Raw genomic sequence first — 20,060 nt, 5'->3', positions numbered from 1 at the left:
GGAAGAGGCTTTGAGATGAGGAAGGAGGTAGGGTTTGAGGTTATGGGGAGGAGGGTTTGAAGTTATGGAGGGAAGAGAGTTTGAGGTTATGAGGGGGAGGGAAGAAGGTTTAAGTTTATGGAAAGAGGAGGAGGGTTTGAGATTATGGGGAGGGAGAAGGGCTTGAGGTTATGGAGGGAGGAGGAGGGGTTGAGGTTATGTCAAGGTGGGAGGAGAGTTTGAGGTTATGTGGGAGGAGGGAAGAGGGGTTGAGGTTAGGGGAGGGAGGAGAGTTTGAGGTTACGAAGGAGGGAAAGGGAGGATATGAGGTTAAGGGGAGGAGGATGGAGTGTTCGAGGTTGTGAGGGAGGAGGTGTGTTTGAGATTATGAGAAGGAAGGATGAGGGTTTGAGTTTATGAGGAGGAGGGAGGAGGGTACAAGGTTATGGGGAGGAGGGAGAAGGGTATGGGGAATGAGATGGGAGAGAGGAGGGTTTGCAGCTCTGAGGGGGAGGAGGGACCACACTTTAAGACCGAGCTTGAGGTAACTCGGTGATGTCTGCTATCTCTGTACAGATCTCCAACGACCCGAGCCCGGGATACAACATCGAACAGATGGCGAAGCAGTGAGGACTGGGCACTGGGACAGACATCCCCACCCCGTGGGGGGAGATAACACCTGAAACACCCATAAAGTGACATACCCCTCCCCAAGTTCCCCACACCCCCCAACGTATCCTCCCCAACACAAACTGAGACAGTGACAGTGACACTCCCTGTTCTCCGCCCCCCCCCCGCACACACACACACAAACACTGACTCTGACCTGTATCTCACAGGACCCCCGCCCCTCTCACGGACTCTCTGCTTCGTTTCAGGGGAACGGTCTTCGTCGATCTGCCCTACACAGTGAAGGGAATGGACGTCTCCTTCTCGGGGATTCTATCTCACATCGAGGTGGGGATCTCAGGCTCCAGGGTGTCCGTCCCCCTCCCTCTCTCTCCGTCCCCAACTCTTCATTCTCCTCACCACTCTGTCCCTCTCCATCTTTATCCCCTCTCTGTCCCCAACCCCTTTCAGACCCCCGTCTACCTCTCAATCTCTTGCCCCTGCCTGTCACCCTCTCCCCTTTCCATCCCCACCCCTCTCTCTCTGTAGCCCCTCTTCTGTCTGCCTCGCCCTCTCTCCATCCCCCTCCCCCTTCTCTCTCTCCCCCTCTTTCCTCCTCTCCATCTCCCTCCCCTGTCCCCCTCTTTCCCCTCTCGTACCCCTCCTTCCATCTCTTTCTCTCCATCTGTCTCCCTCACCCCCTCCCCCTCTATCCCCACCCCCATCCGCCCCTCCCCCTCACTCCGTCCCCACCCCCTGTCCCTCCCAATGTCTCACCCCCACCCCCCATTCCGTTCTGGGTGCACGGCTGGAGGACGGCTAGGTCTGTAGGTCTGTGGGACTTGACGTGTCTCTGTTTCAGGACGTTGCTGAGGTGATGATTGCGACTGGGAAGTATACGGCCGAGGATCTCTGCTACTCCCTGCAGGTACGGAGGGCGTCCCAGTCCCAAGCCCAGCTCACACAGTCAGAGACGTAGAAACCTTGAGCCACTGATTTCGTTTCGTTCTCTCCACATTCCCCTCGTCTTGGGCCCCCCCCCCCCCCAGAGCCTTCCCTGCCGTACACTGGTGGGACCAGTCGTGAGGTATCCTGTGTGGTTCCAGCTGCCCAGCTGTGAGTTAGCATGAGGGGGGAGAGATTTAAAAGGGGCCTGAGGGACAGTTGGATCACCCGGAGGGTGGTCCGCAGATGGAACGAGCTGGCAGAGGAAGTGGTTGACCAGGTACATTAACGACATTTAAAAGGCACTCGGACAGGGTCATGGATAGGAAAGTTTGAGGGCGGTGACCCAAACTGTATTATGCTGAGGACCAATGCCATTAAGCAAAGGGTCCAAACGTGGTCCAAAGCTCGGGTGGGCCGAATTGCCTGTCACCATACTGTCTGTCTCCACGATTCCAGAACAGCGGCCAATTAGCCCACTGATCCCACGCATCGGTGGGACGTGGGAGACCGGAGAACCCCGGGCAAATCCACAGCAAATTCCGCACAGACAGCGACGGAGGTCAGGATCAGCCCTGAGTCAGGGATCTGTGGCAGCAGCACTACCCGCTGTACCCCCGTACTGTCCAGTGGAACAAGGGTCAGGGGACTGGGATAGCCATGGGCAGGGTCGGAGATTGGTGACAATGTGACACCCTGTGTCATATTCCCTCGTCTGAACGGGTCCTCCTGGACGATCTTCAGACGTTGGAGGGTAAGGTAGCATTAGGAGGGAACTTATTGCTGATAAGTGTGAAGTGATGCGTTTTGGGCAGGGGTTTCCACACTGTGAACGGTGGGGAGTGTGGAATGACAGAGGGATCTCAGTGTGCAATGATAGGACACACACTGTGAATGGTGGGGGGTGTTGACAGACAGGGGGACCTTGGCATACAAGGTAGGACACACACTGTGAATGGTGGGGAGTGTCGAGGGACAGAGGGTAGGACACACACTGTGAATGGTGGGGAGTGTCGAGAGACAGAGGGACCTCGGTGTACGAGGGTAGGACACACACTGTGAATGGTGGGGAGTGTCGAGGGACAGAGGGACCTCGGTATACGAGGGTTGGACACACACTGTGAATGGTGGGGAGTGTCGAGGGACAGACGGTAGGAAACACACTGAATGGTGGGGAGTGTCGAGGGACAGAAGGTAGAACACACACTGAATGGTGGGGAGTATCGAGGGACAGAGGGTAGGACACACACTGTGAATGGTGGGGAGGGTCGAGGGACAGAGTGATCTCGGTGTACAAAGGTAGGACACACACTGTGAATGGTGGGGAGGGTCGAGGGACAGAGTGATCTCGGTGTACAAAGGTAGGACACACACCGTGAATGGTGGGGAGTGTCGAGGGACAGAGGGACCTCACTATACGAGGTTAGGACACACACTGTGAATGGTAGGGAGTGTCAAGGGACAGAGGGACCTCGATGTACGAGGTTAGGACACACACTGTGAATGGTGGGGAGTGTCGAGGGACAGAGGGTAGGGCACACACTGTGAATGGTGGGGAGTGTCGAGGAACAGAGGGACCTCGGTGTACGAGGGTAGGACACACATCATGAATGGTGGGGAGTGTCGAGGGACAGAGGGTAGGACACACACTGTGAATGGTGGGGAGTGTCGAGGGACAGAGGGTAGGACACACACTGTGAATAGTGGGGAGTGTCGAGGGACAGAGGGACCTCGGTGTACAAGGGTAGAACACACACTGAATGGTGGGGAGTGTCGAGGGACAGAGGGACCTCACTATACGAGGTTAGGACACACACTGTGAATGGTGGGGAGGGTCGAGGGACAGAGTGATCTCGGTGTACAAAGGTAGGACACACACTGTGAATGGTGGGGAGGGTCGAGGGACAGAGTGATCTCGGTGTACAAAGGTAGGACACACACTGAATGGTGGGGAGTGTCGAGGGACAGAGGGTAGGACACACACTGTGAATGGTGGGGAGTGTCGAGGGACAGAGGGTAGGACACACACTGTGAATGGTGGGAAGTGTCAAGGGACAGAGGGTAGGACACACACTGTGAATGGTGGGGAGTGTCAAGGGACAGAGGGTAGGACACACACCATGAATGGTGGGGAGTGTCGAGGGACAGAGGGTAGGACACACTGTGAATGGTGGGGAGTGTCGAGGGACAGAGGGTAGGACACACACTGTGAATGGTGGGGAGGGTCGAGGGACAGAGTGATCTCGGTGTACAAAGGTAGGACACACACTGTGAATGGTGGGGAGGGTCGAGGGACAGAGGGACCTCACTATACGAGGTTAGGACACACACTGTGAATGGTGGGGAGTGTCGAGGGACAGAGGGACCTCGGTGTACAAAGGTAGGACACACACTGTGAATGGTGGGGAGGGTCGAGGGACAGAGTGATCTCGGTGTACAAAGGTAGGACACACACTGTGAATGGTGGGGAGGGTCGAGGGACAGAGTGATCTCGGTGTACAAAGGTAGGACACACACTGTGAATGGTGGGGAGGGTCGAGGGACAGAGGGACCTCGGTGTACGAGGGTAGGACACACACTGAATGGTGGGGAGTGTCGAGGGACAGAGGGTAGGACACACACTGTGAATGGTGTGGAGTGTCGAGGGACAGAGGGTAGGACACATACTGTGAATGGTGGGGAGTGTCAAGGGACAGAGGGTAGGACACACACCATGAATGGTGGGGAGTGTCGAGGGACAGAGGGTAGGACACACACTGAATGGTGGGGAGTGTCGAGGGACAGAGGGTAGGTAGGACACACTGTGAATGGTGGGGAGGGTCGAGGGACAGAGGGACCTCGGTGTACAAGGGTAGGACACACACTGTGAATGGTGGGGAGTGTCGAGGGACAGAGGGACCTCACTATACGAGGTTAGGACACACACTGTGAATGGTGGGGAGTGTCGAGGGACAGAGGGACCTCGGTGTACAAGGGTAGGACACACACTGTGAATGGTGGGGAGTGTCGAGAGACAGAGGGACCTCGGTGTACGAGGGTAGGACACACACTGTGAATGGTGGGGAGTGTCGAGGGATAGAGGAACACTGAGGCACTACCTGGTTAAATTGTCGAGCTGGGGATTTTGAGGGGTGGGTGCATTAACTGGTGAACTGACATGAAGGTGACCCATGTGCTTTCAGGAAACGGTCTTTGCGATGTTGGTGGAGACGACTGAGAGGGCAATGGCGCATTGTGGATCAGAGGAGGTGCTCATCGTCGGAGGGGTAGGATGTACGTGTGTCAGGGTAACGGGGCAGGGCGACATCAGACCCACACCGGGAGCACCGTGCACGGTCCCCATCTCTATCCCTGAGTCAGACCCACACCGGGAGCACCGTGCACAGTTTCCGTCTCCGTATCCCTGGGTCAGACCCACACCGGGAGCACCGTGCACGGTCCCCATCTCCGTATCCCTGGGTCAGACCCATACCGGGAGCACCGTGCACAGTTTCCGTCTCCGTATCCCTGGGTCAGACCCACACCGGGAGCACCGTGCCCGGTTCCCGTTTCCGTATCCCTGGGTCAGACCCACACCGGGAGCACTGTGCACAGTTCCCGTCTCCGTATCCCTGGGTCAGACCCACACTGGGAGCACTGTGCACAGTTCCTGTCTCCGTATCCCTGGGTCTGACCCACACCGGGAGCACCGTGCACAGTTCCCATCTCCGTATCCCTGGGTCAGACCCACACCGGGAGCACCGTGCACAGTTCCCATCTCCGTATCCCTGGGTCAGACCCACACTGGGAGCATGGTGCACAGTTCCTGTCTCCGTATCCCTGGGTCAGACCCACACCGGGAGCACTGTGCACAGTTCCTGTCTCAGTATTCCTGGATCAGACCCACACCGGGGGCACTGTGCACAGTTCCTGTCTCAGTATTCCCGGATCAGACCCACACCGGGAGCACTGTGCACAGTTCCCGTCTCCGTATCCCTGGGTCAGACCCACACCGGGAGCACCGTGCACAGTTACTGACTCCGTATCCCTGGGTCAGACCCACACCGGGAGCACCGTGCACAGTTCCCGTCTCCGTATCCCTGGGTCAGACCCACACCGGGAGCACCGTGCACAGTTTTCAGTTTCTAATCTGGGGTAATTTTTATGGAGTGGTTAGTGGAGAAGGAGATCTCTCAGGGTGAGGGATGACAAGAAGGTGGATATTTCAGAGGGGCGGTGGGGATTCCTGGCTGAGTGGTTTCCCGTGGTGCAGCGGGTGTGGGCAGGTTCGGACGCCGATTTGTGTGACGTGCACCTTCCGGTCTTCCGTAGGTAACCGGCGCTTGCAGGAGATGATGGGGGTGATGTGCGAGCAGAGGGGAGCCAAGGTCTTTGCTACCGATGAGAGGTGAGTGGCGGCAGAGGGGGAGAGGGGGAGGGCATGCACACAGCGCCCCGACCTGTCTCACTACCCACCCTCAGTGTCCGGACCCCCCTCTGCCTCAGGGGGATTCATACCTCCACCACCCCCTCAGGCAATGTGTCCCAGATTCCACCCCCAGCTGAAAACATTCCTCAGATCCACTCTCTGACTCTAAACCTCTGTCTTGATTATAAACACCTCTGGTGAAGGGGGAAAACATTCTCTTATCTGCTTTCTTTGTGCCTGTTATTAATTTTCACGCCTCTAACTCAGGTCTAAGGAAAGCAAAGTGCAGTCCGTTGTCACTGAGACACCCCCTCCTGGGCACCTTTGTGGAAAATCTCCACTGCAGTCCTTAATAACAGAGTGCCGATCAGGACTGTCCACAGAACTCTTGCTGTGGCCTTAACCATCATTTAAAAAGGTTATACCGTAACCTCCCAGCTCAAATTGGTTAGAATTGGTTTATTATTGTCACGTACTGAGATATCGTGTAACCTGTCTTGTGTCCTGTTCGTACAGTTCCGATTACTACACAGTGCAATGAGCTGAAACTATAACACTGCAGAATAAAACGTAAAAGCCGGCAAAAATAGAGGGGAACAATGAAGTACAAGATCATAATGAGGTAGATTGTGAGGCCAAGAATCTAGCTTAGAAACATAGAAAACCTACAGCACAATACAGGCCCTTTGGCCCACAAAGTTGTGCCGAACATGTCCCTACCTTAGAAATTACTAGGCTTACCCATAGCCCTCTACTAAGCTCCATCTACCTGTCCGAAAGTCTCAAAAGACCCTATCGTATCCGCCTCCACCACCGTTGCCGGCAGCCCATTCCATGCACTCACCACTCTCTGCTTAAAAAACTTACCCCTGACATCTCCTCTGTACGTGCTCCCCAGCACCTTAAACCTGTGTCCTCTCGTGGCAACCATTTCAGTCCTGGGAAAAAGCCTCTGACTATCCACACGATCAATGCCTCTCATTATCTTGTACACCTCTATCAGGTCACCTCTCATCCTCCATCACTCCGAGGAAAAAAGGCTAAGTTCACTCAACCTATTCTCATAAGGCATGCTCCCCAATCCAGGCAACACCTTTGTAAATCTCCTCTGCACCCTTTCTATGGTTTCCACATCCTTCCTGTAGTGAGGCGACTAGAACTGAGCACAGTGCTCCCAAGTGGGGTCTGACCAGGGTCCTATATAGCTGCAACATTACCTCTCGGCTCCTAAATTCAATTCCACGATTGATGAAGGCCAATGCACCGTGTTCCTTCTTAACCACAGAGTCAACTTGTGCAGCTGCTTTGAGCATCCTATGGACTCGGACCCCAAGATCCCTCTGATCCTCCACACTGCCAAGAGTCTTGCCATTAATACTAAATTCTGCCATCATATTTGACCTACCAAAATGAACCACCTCACACTTATCTGGGTTGTCTGCCATCTTACTGTATATGTCAACAACGGGATAGAAGCTGTTCTTGAGTATGGTGGGACGTGCTTTCAGACTTTTGTGTCTTCTGCCCGATGAGAGAGGGGTGAAGTGAGAACGTCCGGGGTAGATTTCTCTGGCTACTTTGAGAAGTGCGGAGAGAGTCTACGTAGGGGAGGCTGGTTCCTGTGATGTGCCCGGTCACGGGCGGGGCCGTTGCCACGTCAAGCCGTGGTGCTCCCAGACAGAACAGTTCCATCAGCGACAACTGGTCAGAGCCGGTGGAGGCATGCTGAACTTCGTCAGCCTCCTGAGGGGAGCCCAGGTGGTGCTGAGCTTCCTTGGCTGTGGCTGGAACGGGACCGGCCGTCGGTGGCATCCACGCCCAGGAGCTAGCAGCTCTCAACCCTCTCACTGTCCCCACCCACGCCCCTCTTTGCAGTAAAGGACGGAAAGGTCGTCATCATTGACGCCCCATCACTAAGCTCTCTATCCCCTTGCTGTGCTCTGACTTCACTGGCCCAGCTAACGAAGGCAGATATCCCGTGTGCCTTCTCCACCACCTTGTCTGCCAGCAAGTGTCTACAGACGTACTGTGGAGGGCATTCTAACATGGCTGCATCACCGCCTGGTGTGGGGAGCGGCTACTGCACAGGATCGAAATAAGCCGCAGACAGCTGTAACTTCAGTCAACTCCATCATGGGCACTGACTTACATCGTATCCATGACATCTTCAAGGAGCCTTAGAAAGATGGCATCTGTCATTAAGGACCAGGTCAAGCCTTGTTCTCATTAGGGAAGAGGTACAGAAACCTGAAGACACACACTCAGTGATTTGGGAACAATCCACATTTCTCTAAAATGTTGCAATTAAACGCGTATCCACCATTCATTGCATATGCTCACCACCCTGTGAGTGAAGTTCTCCCTCAGATCCCCTTTCACCCTTAACCTATGACCCCCTAGTTCTAGTCTCGTCCAACATTCACCTTTCATCCTTAACCTACGACCTCCAGTTCTAGTCTCATCCAACCGCAGTGGAAAAAGCCCGCTTGCATTTACCCTGTCTCTACCCCTCATAACATCTCCTGTGCTCCAGGGAATGAACCTAACCTATTCAACCTTTCCCTATTACTCAGGTCCTCAAGCCCGGAAAAATCTCTGTCAATTGTCTCCGCACTTTTTCAGTCTTATTGACATCTTTCCTGCAGGTAGGAGACCAGAACTGCACACAGTACTCCAAACCTCAGCAACGTCTTGTACAACATCCCAACTCCTGTACTCAGTGCCCTGATTTATGAGGGCCAGTGCGCCAGTGTATCCCTTTGTTCTGCCTGGTGCACAGCTCAGTGCCCCACCGTTCACTGTGCAAGTCATACTCTGGTTTGTCCTCCCAAAGTGCCAACCCCTCTCATTTATCTACATCGAACTCCATTCGCCACCGTTCCTCTGTCGTGCCTCTCTCCTGGGGTTGGAACCGCGCGTCTGTCCCGTCCTGTCCTTCTGTCCGCCTCAGCCTGGCATTGATCCTCACAGGTTCTGCATTGACAACGGTGCCATGATAGCCCAGGCGGGCTGGGAGATGTTCCGGGCTGGACAGGTGACCGCGTTGGAGGACTCCTGGATCACTCAGAGGTACAAGCACACCTCCCTTGCCCACCCGTCCCCGGCGGGGAATTCTCTCACCGAGGCGCTACGTGATACACGGTTAGATCCGTGGGCTGGTACGGCATTCAGCCCCTCGAGTTCAACCTCGCTCTCACCAACAAACCCCCCCATGGAGTCTGGCACCTGTCAGACCTCACCCGAACCACCTCAGCTCCAGCAGCTTCAATCCCGACCTCCGGCGCTGTCTGCGTGGAGTCTGCACGTCCTCCCGGTGACCGCGTGGAACGTGGGGGAGGGGCGACGGGAATCTGGAGCGAGTGAACTGGCATTGGTGCCAGTCTGGGTGTTGGGGAGAGACGTTTTTACAGACACGGTGCAGGTGGATAAAACTCCAGTCAGGCTGCCTGCCATTCGGGTCACCCCATTGCAGGAAGGATGTGGAGGCTCTGGAGAGGGTGCGGAAGAGGCTCACCGGGATGTGGCCTGGTTTAGAGAGAGCGAGTTATAAGGGGAGGTTGGACAAACTTGGGTTTTCTCTGGAGTGCTAAAGGCTGAGGAGGGACTTGATAATTTTTATAAAATTATGGGAGGTATAGATAGAGTAGATGGCTGGTATCTTAATCCCAGGGTAAAAAAGTATAACACCAGAAGGTTTTGTATTTAAGGTGAGAGGTGGATAGTTTAAAGGAGATGTGTGGGGTAAGTTTTACAGAGTGGTGGGTGCCTGGACTGTGCTGTAGGGGTACTGTTGGAGACAGAGACAGCACTGAGCAAAAGTCTTAGGCACTGTTACATAGTTGGGCTGCCTGAGACTTTAGCACGGTACTGTATTTGTCAACGTGGAGCAGAGAGCAAGTTTGTAAATCTGGCAGGTTCAAAGGATGTTGGGAATGGCGAGGGTGGAGTGCCACGGGAGGGGTGTGGCACGGGTGGCAGAGAAGGAGTGCCAGGGGAAGGGAAGGGTGGGTGCAGACACACCCTGTCCTGAGACACCAGGCAAGGTCATTTGATTCCAAAGAATTGGTTTATTGATCATTACAGAATGTCTCTCTGGTGCTTCCCTCTCCCTTCCCCTTTCCCAACCATGATTCCCCTCTCCCTGCCCCGTTCCCACTCTCAGTCCACAACAGAGACCCAGATCAGAATCAGGTTTATCATCACTCACATATGCCATGAAGTTTTGAATTTTTTGCAGCAGCAGTACAGTGCGATACATAAAATTACTTCAGTACTCTGCAAAACTCTCAGGCACCCGAGACTTTGGCACGGTACTGTACAACAGTTAGCAGAGGCTGTTAGACACATGAACAGTCAGGGAGTGGAGAGATAAGGACCCTGTGCTGGCAAATCGGATCAGATAGACTGGCATCCTGGTTGGTAGGGAAGGATAGGCTGTAAGTGGGTTCAGCAGCCTTGTGGTTGAGGCACAGGGGCCAGCAATAGGCCACTCGGCCTCTCAAGCCTCAGCTTCTATCCTACACCCGCCACACCAAGATCCAGCTCCACCGCCCTGTGGAGCGGAGAGCGCCCCAGAACCTGTTTTATTCTGTGGAGGGGCAGGTAGTGTTGAGGAAACAGGTAGATGCAGAAGGACTTAGGCGGATTAGGAGAACGGGCAAGAAAGTGGCAAATGAAATACAATGTTGGAAAATGCGTGGTCGTGCACTTTGATAGCAGAAATAAATGTGCAGACTATTTTCTAAACGGGGAGACAATCCAGGAATCGAGATGCAGAGGGACTTGGGAGTCCTTGTGCAGAACACCCTAAAGGTTAACTTGCAGGTTGAGTCGGTGGTGAGGAAGGCAAATGCCATGTTAGCATTCATTTCAAGAGGTCTAGACTACAAGAGCAAGGATGTGATGCTGAGGTTTTATAAGGCACTGGTGAGGCCTCACCTTGAGTATTGTGAACAGTTTTGGGCCCCTCATCTTAGAAAAGATGTGCTGGCATTGGAGAGGGTCCAGAGGAGGTTCACAGGGATGATTCCAGGAATGAAAGGGTTATCATACGAGGAACGTTTGATGGCTCTGGGTCTGTACTCACTGGAATTCAGAAGGATGAAGGGGGATCTCATTGAAACTTTTCGAACGTTGAAAGGCCGAGACAGGGTAGATATGGAAAGGATGTTTCCCATGGTGGGGGAGTCTAGGACAAGAGGGCACAGCCTCAGGATAGAGGGGCGTCTATTTAAAACAGAGATGCGGAGAAATTTCTTTAGCCAGAGGGTGGTGAATTTGTGGAATTTATTACCACAGGCAGCTGTGGAGGGCTGGTCGTTGGGAGTATTCAAGGCAGAGATTGTTAGATTCTTGATTGGACACAGCATCATAAGTTACGGGGAGAAGGCCGGGGAGTGGGGCTGAGGAGAGGGAAAAAGGGTCAGCCATGATTGAATGGCGGGGCAGCCTTGACGGGCCAAATGTCCTAATTCTGCTCCTATGTCTTATGGTCTTATTCTCACTGATAGTGTTGTGAGATGTGTTTTGTGGCAGCAGTGCATGGTAAGACATTAAAAGTTCCTGCAAGTTACAAAGTGCAAAAGAGGGGTAGTGAGGTGGTGTCCAGGGGTTGATGGACCATACATAGATCTGATGGCAGAGGGGGAGAAGTTGTTCCTAAAATGTTCTCCAGGCTCCTGTACCTCCTCCCTGTGGCAGTAATGAGAAGGGGGCATGTCCCGGATGGCCAGGGTCCTCAGTGTCTGATGCCTTCTTGAGAGTCGGCCTTGACGCCCTTGATGTTGGGGGAGGTCTGTGCCCCTGAGGGAGCTGGCCAAGCTTTCAGCCCTCTGCAGCCTCTTGCGGTCCTGGGCATTGGAGCCTGCAGACCAGACGGAGGTGCAACCAGTCAGAATGCTCTCCACCTGCAGAGATTTGCTGGAGTCTTTGGTGACGTGGCAAAGAGGTCCTTTTGCAGTTGTACAGGGCCCTGGTCAGACCACACCTGGAGTATTGTGTGCAGTTTTGGTCTCCAAATTTGAGGAAGGACATTCTTGCTATCGAGGGAGTGCAGCGTAGGTTCACGGGGTTAATTCCCAGGATGGCGGGACTGTCATATGTTGAAAGATTGGAGCAACTGGGCTTGTATACACTGGAACTTAGAAGGATGAGAGGGGATCTGATTGAAACATATAAGATTATTAAGGGATTGGACACGCTGGAGGCAGAAAACATGTTCCCGATGTTGGGGGAGTCCAGAACCAGAGGCCAGAGTGTAAGAATAAGGGGTAGACAATTTAGAATGGAGTTGAGGAATAACTTTTTCACACAGAGGGTTGTGGATGTGTGGAATGCTCTGCCTCAGAAGGCAGTGGAGGCCAATTCTCTGGATTCTTTAAAGAAAGAGTTAGATAGAGCTTTTAAAGATAGCGGAAGGAAGGGATATGGGGAGAAGGCAGGAAAAGGGTACTGATTGTGGATGATCAGCCATGATCACTGTGAATGGTGGTGCTGGCTCGAAGGGCTGAATGGCCTACTCCTGCACCTATTGTCTATCTCCTCAAACAAGCTGTTGACGTGCCTTCTTTGTGATTGCATCAATGGAGGGCCCGGGTTAGATCCTCCAATCCCTCAGCTCTGCATGACTGTCCTTAATCTTGTAACCACTTCCCACCAGCCGAGAGCCTTCCTTCCCCCAGCGGGAACGTCACGACACCTACCCTCTGGACCTTGCTCCAGTGTGGTCAGCTCTGATCGTTCCAGACTCAAGAGCAGGCGTTAGAGTCCATGGGATAGAGTCCTGGACTGGCAGCTCGTTTGAGTTCATTCAGCTGGTGGGGGCTTCGCAGGCTGAGACTGTTCTGAGTTTGGTGACGACTTTGGCCACAGGGTTTGTAGACAGCTAAAGTTGGCGGTGCGGTGGACAGCGAAGAACGTGATCCAAGGTTGCGGCAGGATTTAGATCAATTGGGGAAATGAGTCGAGGACTGGCAGATGGAACTTAACCAGGAACTTTGATCGGTTTAACCAGGGCCTTCCCCATGCTCAGTTCGCGGGTAAGGCCCTGGAGAGTGTTGTAGAACAAGGGTGACGAACATACGGTTCTGAAATTGGTGACGCGGGTAGACAGGGTGGTGATGGAGGCACCTGGTGTGCTTTCTGTTTCCCTGCTTTTCTCCTTTTCTCCAGTCCTGCTGAAGGGTCTCGGCTCAAAACGTCAACTCTACTCTTTTCCTAGATGCTGCCTGGCCTCTGAGATCCTCCAGCATTTTGGTTGTGTTAATATCAGTCAGTGAACTGATCTATATAATGCCAGAGCAAACGTCAGACGTCCGACAGCCTTTTCTCTGCCTCCTTGTACCTGTCACAAACCGGCCTTAGGGATGATTCCAATTTGCACCAAGAAAATGCTGATTTTTAAAGCCTTCACAAATCTAACAGAACTTTTGCCCAGTACTTTCTCATCCTGTAGAGGTTTCAGTCATACCTTCTTATTCCTTGTGCCCTTTGGCCTAGGCACATAATTGTGTTCAAAGTAAATTTATTATCTAAGTACATATACGTCACCATATACAACCCTGAGGTTCATTTTCTTGTGGCATAATCAATAAATCCAATAACCATAATAGAATCAATGAAAGGTCCCACCCAGCAGGGCAGACGACCAGTGTGCAAAAGACAAGAAGCTTTGCAAATACAAAAATAAAGAATTAATAACGATAATAAATAAACAAATATCAAGAACATGAGATGAAGAGTCCTTGAAAGTGAGTCTATTGGTTGTGGGAACAGTTCAGTGTTTGGGAGAATGAAGTTATCCCCTCTAGTTCAAGAGCCTGATGGTTGAGGGTAATAACTGTTCCTCAAAACAGAGGCAGTAGGTCATTAAGGAAGAAAACATTCTTCACCAGTATCTCATTTCAAGGGTGTGTGTCCACGCAGATCTTCCCACATTCCAAACCGACAGCATTTTGTTGTACAAACGCCCATTTTGTGTTGCCCTCTTTAGGTTAGCCCAAGGGGGAATCAAATATAACTCTTCTGTCACAGACTGGTATGCTTAACAGGCTCTAGGGCAGGTACATGGGTAGGGAAGGTTTGGAGGGACATATGAACAGAGATTCTGCAGGTGCTGGAGGTCTTGAGCAACACACACACAGTGAGTAAAGCAGCATCTATGGAGGGGAATAAACTGTCGACATTCCAGGTCGAGACCCCTTATCAGGACTGGACAGAAAGGTGGGCAGAGGTCAGAATAAGGTGGAAGGTGTACAGGCTTGGGAGGTGATAGGTGAGACTAGGTGAGGGGGAGGGTAGGTGGGTTGGGGACTAGGGGATGTGAGAAGCTGGGAAGGGATAGGAGAGATGATGAGGGGGTAGGTAGGTGGGTTGGGGAGGGGGGATGTGAAGCTGGGAAGGAATAGGAGAGATGATGCGGGGGTAGGTAGGTGGGTTGGGGAGAGGGGATGTGAGAAGCTGGAGGTGATAGGCGAGACCAGGTGAGGGGGAAGGTGGGTTGAAGTAAGAAGCTGGGAGGTGATAGGTGAGACTAGGTGAGGGGGTAGGTAGGTGGGTTGGGGAGTAGGGGATGTGAGAAGCTGGGAAGGGATAGGAGAGATGATGAGGGGGTAGGTAGGTGGGTTGGGGAGGGGGGATGTGAAGCTGGGAAGGGATGGGGGATGATGAGGGGGTAGGTAGGTGGGTCGGGGATGAGGGGATGTGAGAAGTTGGGAAGGAATAGGAGAGATGAGGGGGTAGGTAGGTGGGTTGGGGAGGGGGGATGTGAAGCTGGGAAGGGATGGGGGGATGATGAGGGGGAGGGTAGGTGGGTTGGGGAGTAGGGGATGTGAGAAGCTGGGAAGGAATAGGAGAGATGAGGGGGTAGGTAGGTGGGTTGGGGAGGGGGGATGTGAAGCTGGGAAGGGATGGGGGGATGATGAGGGGGTAGGTAGGTGGGTTTGGGAGGGGGGATGTGAAGCTGGGAAGGGATGGGGGGATGATGAGGGGGTAGGTAGGTGGGTTGGGGAGGGGGGATGTGAAGCTGGGAAGGGATGGGGGGATGATGAGGGGGTAGGTGGGTGGGTCGGGGACGAGGGGATGTGAGAAGCTGGAGGTGATAGGCAAGACCAGGTGAGGGGGAAGGTGGGTTGAAGTAAGAAGCTGGGAGGTGATAGATGAGACTAGGTGAGGGGGAGGGTAGGTGGGTTGGGGAGGGGGGATGTGAGAAGCTGGGAAGGAATAGGAGAGATGAGGGGGTAGGTAGGTGGGTTGGGGAGGGGGGATGTGAAGCTGGGAAGGGATGGGGGGATGATGAGGGGGTAGGTAGGTGGGTTGGGGAGTAGGGGATGTGAGAAGCTGGGAAGGGATAGGAGAGATGATGAGGGGGTAGGTAGGTGGGTTGGGGAGGGGGGATGTGAAGCTGGGAAGGGATGGGGGGATGATGAGGGGGTAGGTAGGTGGGTCGGGGACGAGGGGATGTGAGAAGCTGGGAGGTGATAGGCAAGACCAGGTGAGGGGGAGGGTGGGTTGAAGTAAGAAGCTGGGAGGTGATAGGTGGAAGAGGTCAAGGGCTGAAGATGAAGGAATCTGATAGGAGAGGAGAGTGGGCCATGGGAGAAAGGGAAAGAAGGGAGTGAGATGGGCACGTGAGGAGAAGAGAAAGAGGTGAGACCAAAACCAGAATGGGGGATAGAAAAAGAATGGGGAGGAGAAGTAATTGCCAGAAATGAGAGAAATCGATGCCTTTGCCATCGGGCTGGGGGCTACCCAGACGGAATACGAGGTGTGGCTCCTCTAACCCGAGTGAGGCCTCAGCCTAACTGTAGAGCAGGCCACGGACCGACATGTCAGAATGGGAGTGGGGAATCAGTTTGAAGTGGGTGGCAGCCAAACGCGAGTGGCTGGGGCTGGGGTTGACAGCTTGGTCGGCATGAACAAGAGGGTCTGCAAGGCCTGTTTCCCTGCTGTGTGACCCCTGTGCTGTTCCTCGGCAGGTACCGGACGGACGAGGTGAAGGTCACATGGCGGGAGTAGTCCTGGCCCTGAAGTAGCGGCAAGTCGCCGCGCGAGCGGAGGGAAGTGACAAAGGATGCGAATCGCTCTGTATCAGCCGGTCTGCAGGGATGAGGCTTGGGGGCGAGGACTGCGCTCAGTATCAAAAATAAAAAAAAATGCTCCAAACAGCCAGTGGGGACAAAATGGTCTTTCTCACCGATGGGGTAAAAACAACCAATCCGGGTGGTGCATCTGCAGATGGACAGCCATCTTAGCCAATCAGCAGAGAGATCCTGGTGGGCGAGGCCATTTCTCAGTCTCTCCAGAGGTGACCCTCAGTATTGAGTACATTCACTCATCTGTGTCCCTCAGTTCGCGACCTGTCGTAGAACACAGAGAGGCGGCACGGTAGCGCAGTGGTTAGCGCAACGCTTTGCCGTACTGGCGGCCCGGGTTCAGTTCCCGCTACTGACTGTAAGGGATTTATGCGCTCAATCCGTGACCGCGTGGGTTTCCTCCACTTGCTCTGGTTTCCTCCCACAGTCCAAAGACGTACGGGGTTGGTAGGTTGATTGGTCATTGCGAATTGCCCTTTGATTAGGCTTGGATTAGATCGGGGGAATTGCTGGGTGGCGCGGCTCGAAGACAGAGACGGAGGCACCCGTGGAAGGCAGGAGCAGCGTGCCGGACTTTCACAGTGCATGGCAGGGCGCCGGCGAGCGCTGTGGGACAGAGGGACCTCGGAGCTGTGTCACGGGTGAAGGTGGTGTTGGGCGCGTTGTCCTTCTTCAGTCGGGGCACCGAGCACAGGAGCTGGGAGGTTAGATTGTGTTGCAGTTGTACAAGACATTGGCGAGCGTGCACTTGGAGAATTGCGTTCCGCTCTGCTCGCCCTGCTACATTACGTGGGAAAGCGTGCAGAGGAGATTCAGCAGAATGTTGCTGGGACTTGGGCTGAGTTACTGAGAGAAGGGTGGGCAGGTTGGGACTTTACTGCTTGGAGTGGAGGCTGGGAGCTGAGCTTGTAAGAAATGCATAGAAGCATGAGGGCCACAGACAGGGTGAACGTCCACGGTAAACACAAAATACTCTGCAGATGCTGGGGTCAAAGCAACAGTCACAACACGCTGGAGGAACTCAGCAGGTCGGGCAGCATCTGTGGAAATGATCAGTCGACGTTTTGGGCCGGAACCCTTCGTCAGGACGTCATGGTGTTTTCCCCAGGGTTGGGGAATCGGGACAGGGGCAACATTTTCACCCAAAGGGTGGTCCGTGTACGGGACGAACTGCCAGAGGAAGGTATGTGAACAACATTTAAAAGACACTTGGACGGGTACATGGATTGGAAAGGTTGAGGATCTGGGCAGATGGGAATCTTGGTTGGCTGAAGGGTCTGTTTCTGTGCTGGGTGACTCTGTGACCGTGACGTTTCGGGCATTTCTGATGGAAGAATTTTCTCCAGGATGAGAGGCTCTTCTATCGGAAACAGAAAGAAAACAAAACATTGGAGGCCACAAGTTTCAATATTGTACACCATATGGGTCCCTTGTCAATGTGGAGCTCCCTCAGTGTGATATACACACCCGTCGACGTGGAGCTCCCTCAGTGTGATACACACCTCCATCAGCATGGAGCTCCCTCAGTGTGATCCTCATCAATGCAGAGATCCACTTGCAGGTTTCCGGACAGTGTCACACATTCTCATTAGTGTGACGTGTGCTCTGCGTGGTTAGTGTCACGGTCCCTCAGTACGTTCCTGACATCAGGACAGTCTCTCAGTATGTTCCTCAGACATTGTGTTGCTCCCTCAGTTTATTCCCCTGATTATAAAGATCCCTTGTTTCTCTCTCTCTCTCTCTCTCCCTCTCTCTCTCTGTCTCTCTCTCTCTCTCTCTCTCTCTCTCTCTCTCTCATTCCCTTGTTCTCTCTCCCTGCTCTCTGGGACACGTGCTCTTCTCCATTATTCTCACTTCGTGCCCCTCTTCCACCCCCCTGATCCCACACCTGCCTTATGTTTCCTTTCTGGACCCAATCTCCTTCATTCTCACCCTCCATAGAATATAACAGCACAGTACAGGCCCTTCGGCCCGCGGTTTAATGCCGACCTTTTAACCTGCTCTAAGATCAATCTAACACTTCTCTTCTAACTGGCTCTCCGTTTTCCCTTCATTCTTGTGACTATCTGAGAGTCTCTAATGTATCTGCCTCTACCCCCACCCCTGGCAGTGTGTTTCACACACCCACCCCTCCCTGAGTAAAAAAAAACTTACCTCTGACATCGTCCATTCACTTTCATCCAAATCATTTTAAAATTACGCCCCCTCGTGTTAGCCATTTCTGCCCTGGGAAAAAGTCTCTGACTGTCTGCTCTCTCTGTGCCTCTTGTAGCCCTCTATCGAGTCACCTCCCATCTTCCCTCTCTCCAAAGAGGAAAGCCCGAACTCACTCAACCTTCCTCATAAGACAAGCTCTGTAATTGAAGCAGCGTTCTGATAAATCTCCTCTGCACCCTCTCTAAAGCTTCCACATCCTATAATGAGGTGCCCAGAACTGATCATGATACTCCTAGTGTGGTCTTAGCGTTTTACAGAGCTGCCACATTGCTTTTCAATAATCCCCACCCATCCCGACTATTGAAGGCCAACATACCATACACCTTCCAGTCAATTTGCGAGGACTCAAAGATGCCTCTGTTTCTCCACACTGCTAGGGATCCCGTCATTAACCCTGTACTCCGCCTTCGAATTCCACCTTCCGAAGTGAATCGCTTCACACTTTCCTGAATTAAACTCCATCTGCCACCTCTCTGCCCACCTCCACATCCCACCAACGTCCTGCTGTTAACCTAGGACAACCTTCAGCACTATCCACAACACCTCCAGCGTTTGTGTCATTTGCAAACTTACTAAACCGTCTTGTGCTTCTTCGCCCAAGGTATTTGCAAGGGTTCACAAAGAGCAGGGTCTCCAAGTCACTAGTGGCCAATCTCCAGGCATAACATGTCGCCGAGCTACAACCTTCAGTGGGCAAGCCAATTCTCAATCTACAACCCTAGTGGATTCCACGCCTGCTGGCTTTCTGAGTGAGTTCACCAACACCTCACTAAAATCCCAAAACACCATGTTTACTGGCGTTCTTTCTCACTTAGGCCATCTCTCTCCTCACACACACACCCCAACCCAACGTTCTTAACAAGCTATCGCAGATGCACGGTTGCAAATGTCCTGACTGGTCGGGCTCATCCCTCCCCACCTTCGGGAGTGTCTACAAGAGGCACTGCCTCGAGCGGGCAACGTCCACCATCAAAGATCCCCAGCATCTGGGCCAGGCCACCTTCTCACAGCCCCCACCGGGCAGGAGGTACCGAAGCCTGAAGCCCCTCGCCACCAGCTTCAGGGACAGCAACTTCCCTTCAACCGTCCGGTTCCTGAACCAACGAGCACAGCCCCGATCGGTACCTCAGTACAGCCATACTAGGCCACTGTTTTATTTTCTGTTCCAATTATTTTCTTTTCTCTAAAAACTGTACACGATTTGCTTAGCTTGCATTTCTTAGGAATGTTGCGTGCTTTCGAACCACACAGACACACTCTCCCAAGGCCCCACACCTTCGTCTCCTGTCCTCACCCACCCCGTCCTCTGTCTCAGATTCTCTCCACCTGTTCTCCCGTCGATTTCCTCTGCCCCATTTCTTCCCTCCCGCTCTACCCCAGGGGTTCCCAGCCTGGGCTCCACGCAGCCCTCCGCAAATGGCGAGGGGCCCACGGCATAAAACAGGTCGGGAGCCCCTGCTCTCCCCCTCCCCGTTCCTCAGCTACATTAATAAACTAATCTCTCTCCTCACTCAACCCCCTCAGATTCTCCTCCCCTTCAACTCCCTCAGATCCTACCCCCCCCCCACACACACACACACACAAAAGCAGCCGGCTGCAGCACCCACAGGACTAACAGGAATAGCGCCAGAGGTCAGGAGCAAATGGACACAGCGAAGGCACACGGTGTGTAAAATACTTGATTTATTATCAAGGAAGTGGAAACAGAAAATAATAATGGGGCTAATTATTATTATTGCCGAATCATGTCATCCTGATGACGGGATCTTCAGGCAAAGGAAACCCGGCGCGGAGTAAACTCGGCGCGGAGT

The 20,060-nt window shown here is 53.3% G+C and overlaps 1 protein-coding gene across 2 annotated transcripts in view; it reads left to right on the top strand.

Annotated features, from left to right (window-relative positions):
- osgep (O-sialoglycoprotein endopeptidase) overlaps positions 1 to 16,103 on the top strand; it is a 28,984-nt gene extending 12,881 nt beyond the window's left edge. For both annotated transcript variants that reach the window (XM_063061277.1, XM_063061276.1), the window contains exons 6-12: positions 556 to 605; positions 858 to 936; positions 1,451 to 1,516; positions 4,716 to 4,806; positions 5,845 to 5,920; positions 8,912 to 9,010; positions 15,916 to 16,103. In XM_063061277.1, coding sequence (XP_062917347.1) covers positions 556 to 605; positions 858 to 936; positions 1,451 to 1,516; positions 4,716 to 4,806; positions 5,845 to 5,920; positions 8,912 to 9,010; positions 15,916 to 15,955 — 501 coding nt within the window. In that variant the 3' untranslated portion in view covers positions 15,956 to 16,103. The remainder of the gene's footprint in view (positions 1 to 555; positions 606 to 857; positions 937 to 1,450; positions 1,517 to 4,715; positions 4,807 to 5,844; positions 5,921 to 8,911; positions 9,011 to 15,915) is intronic.
- The last annotated feature ends 3,957 nt before the right edge of the window (positions 16,104 to 20,060 follow it).

This window comes from Mobula hypostoma, chromosome 10, assembly GCF_963921235.1.
Source record: "Mobula hypostoma chromosome 10, sMobHyp1.1, whole genome shotgun sequence".
Classification (NCBI taxonomy): domain Eukaryota; kingdom Metazoa; phylum Chordata; class Chondrichthyes; order Myliobatiformes; family Myliobatidae; genus Mobula; species Mobula hypostoma.
The sequence above is the reverse complement of the archived record's forward strand: the minus strand, read 5'-3'. Positions and strand labels throughout refer to the sequence as shown.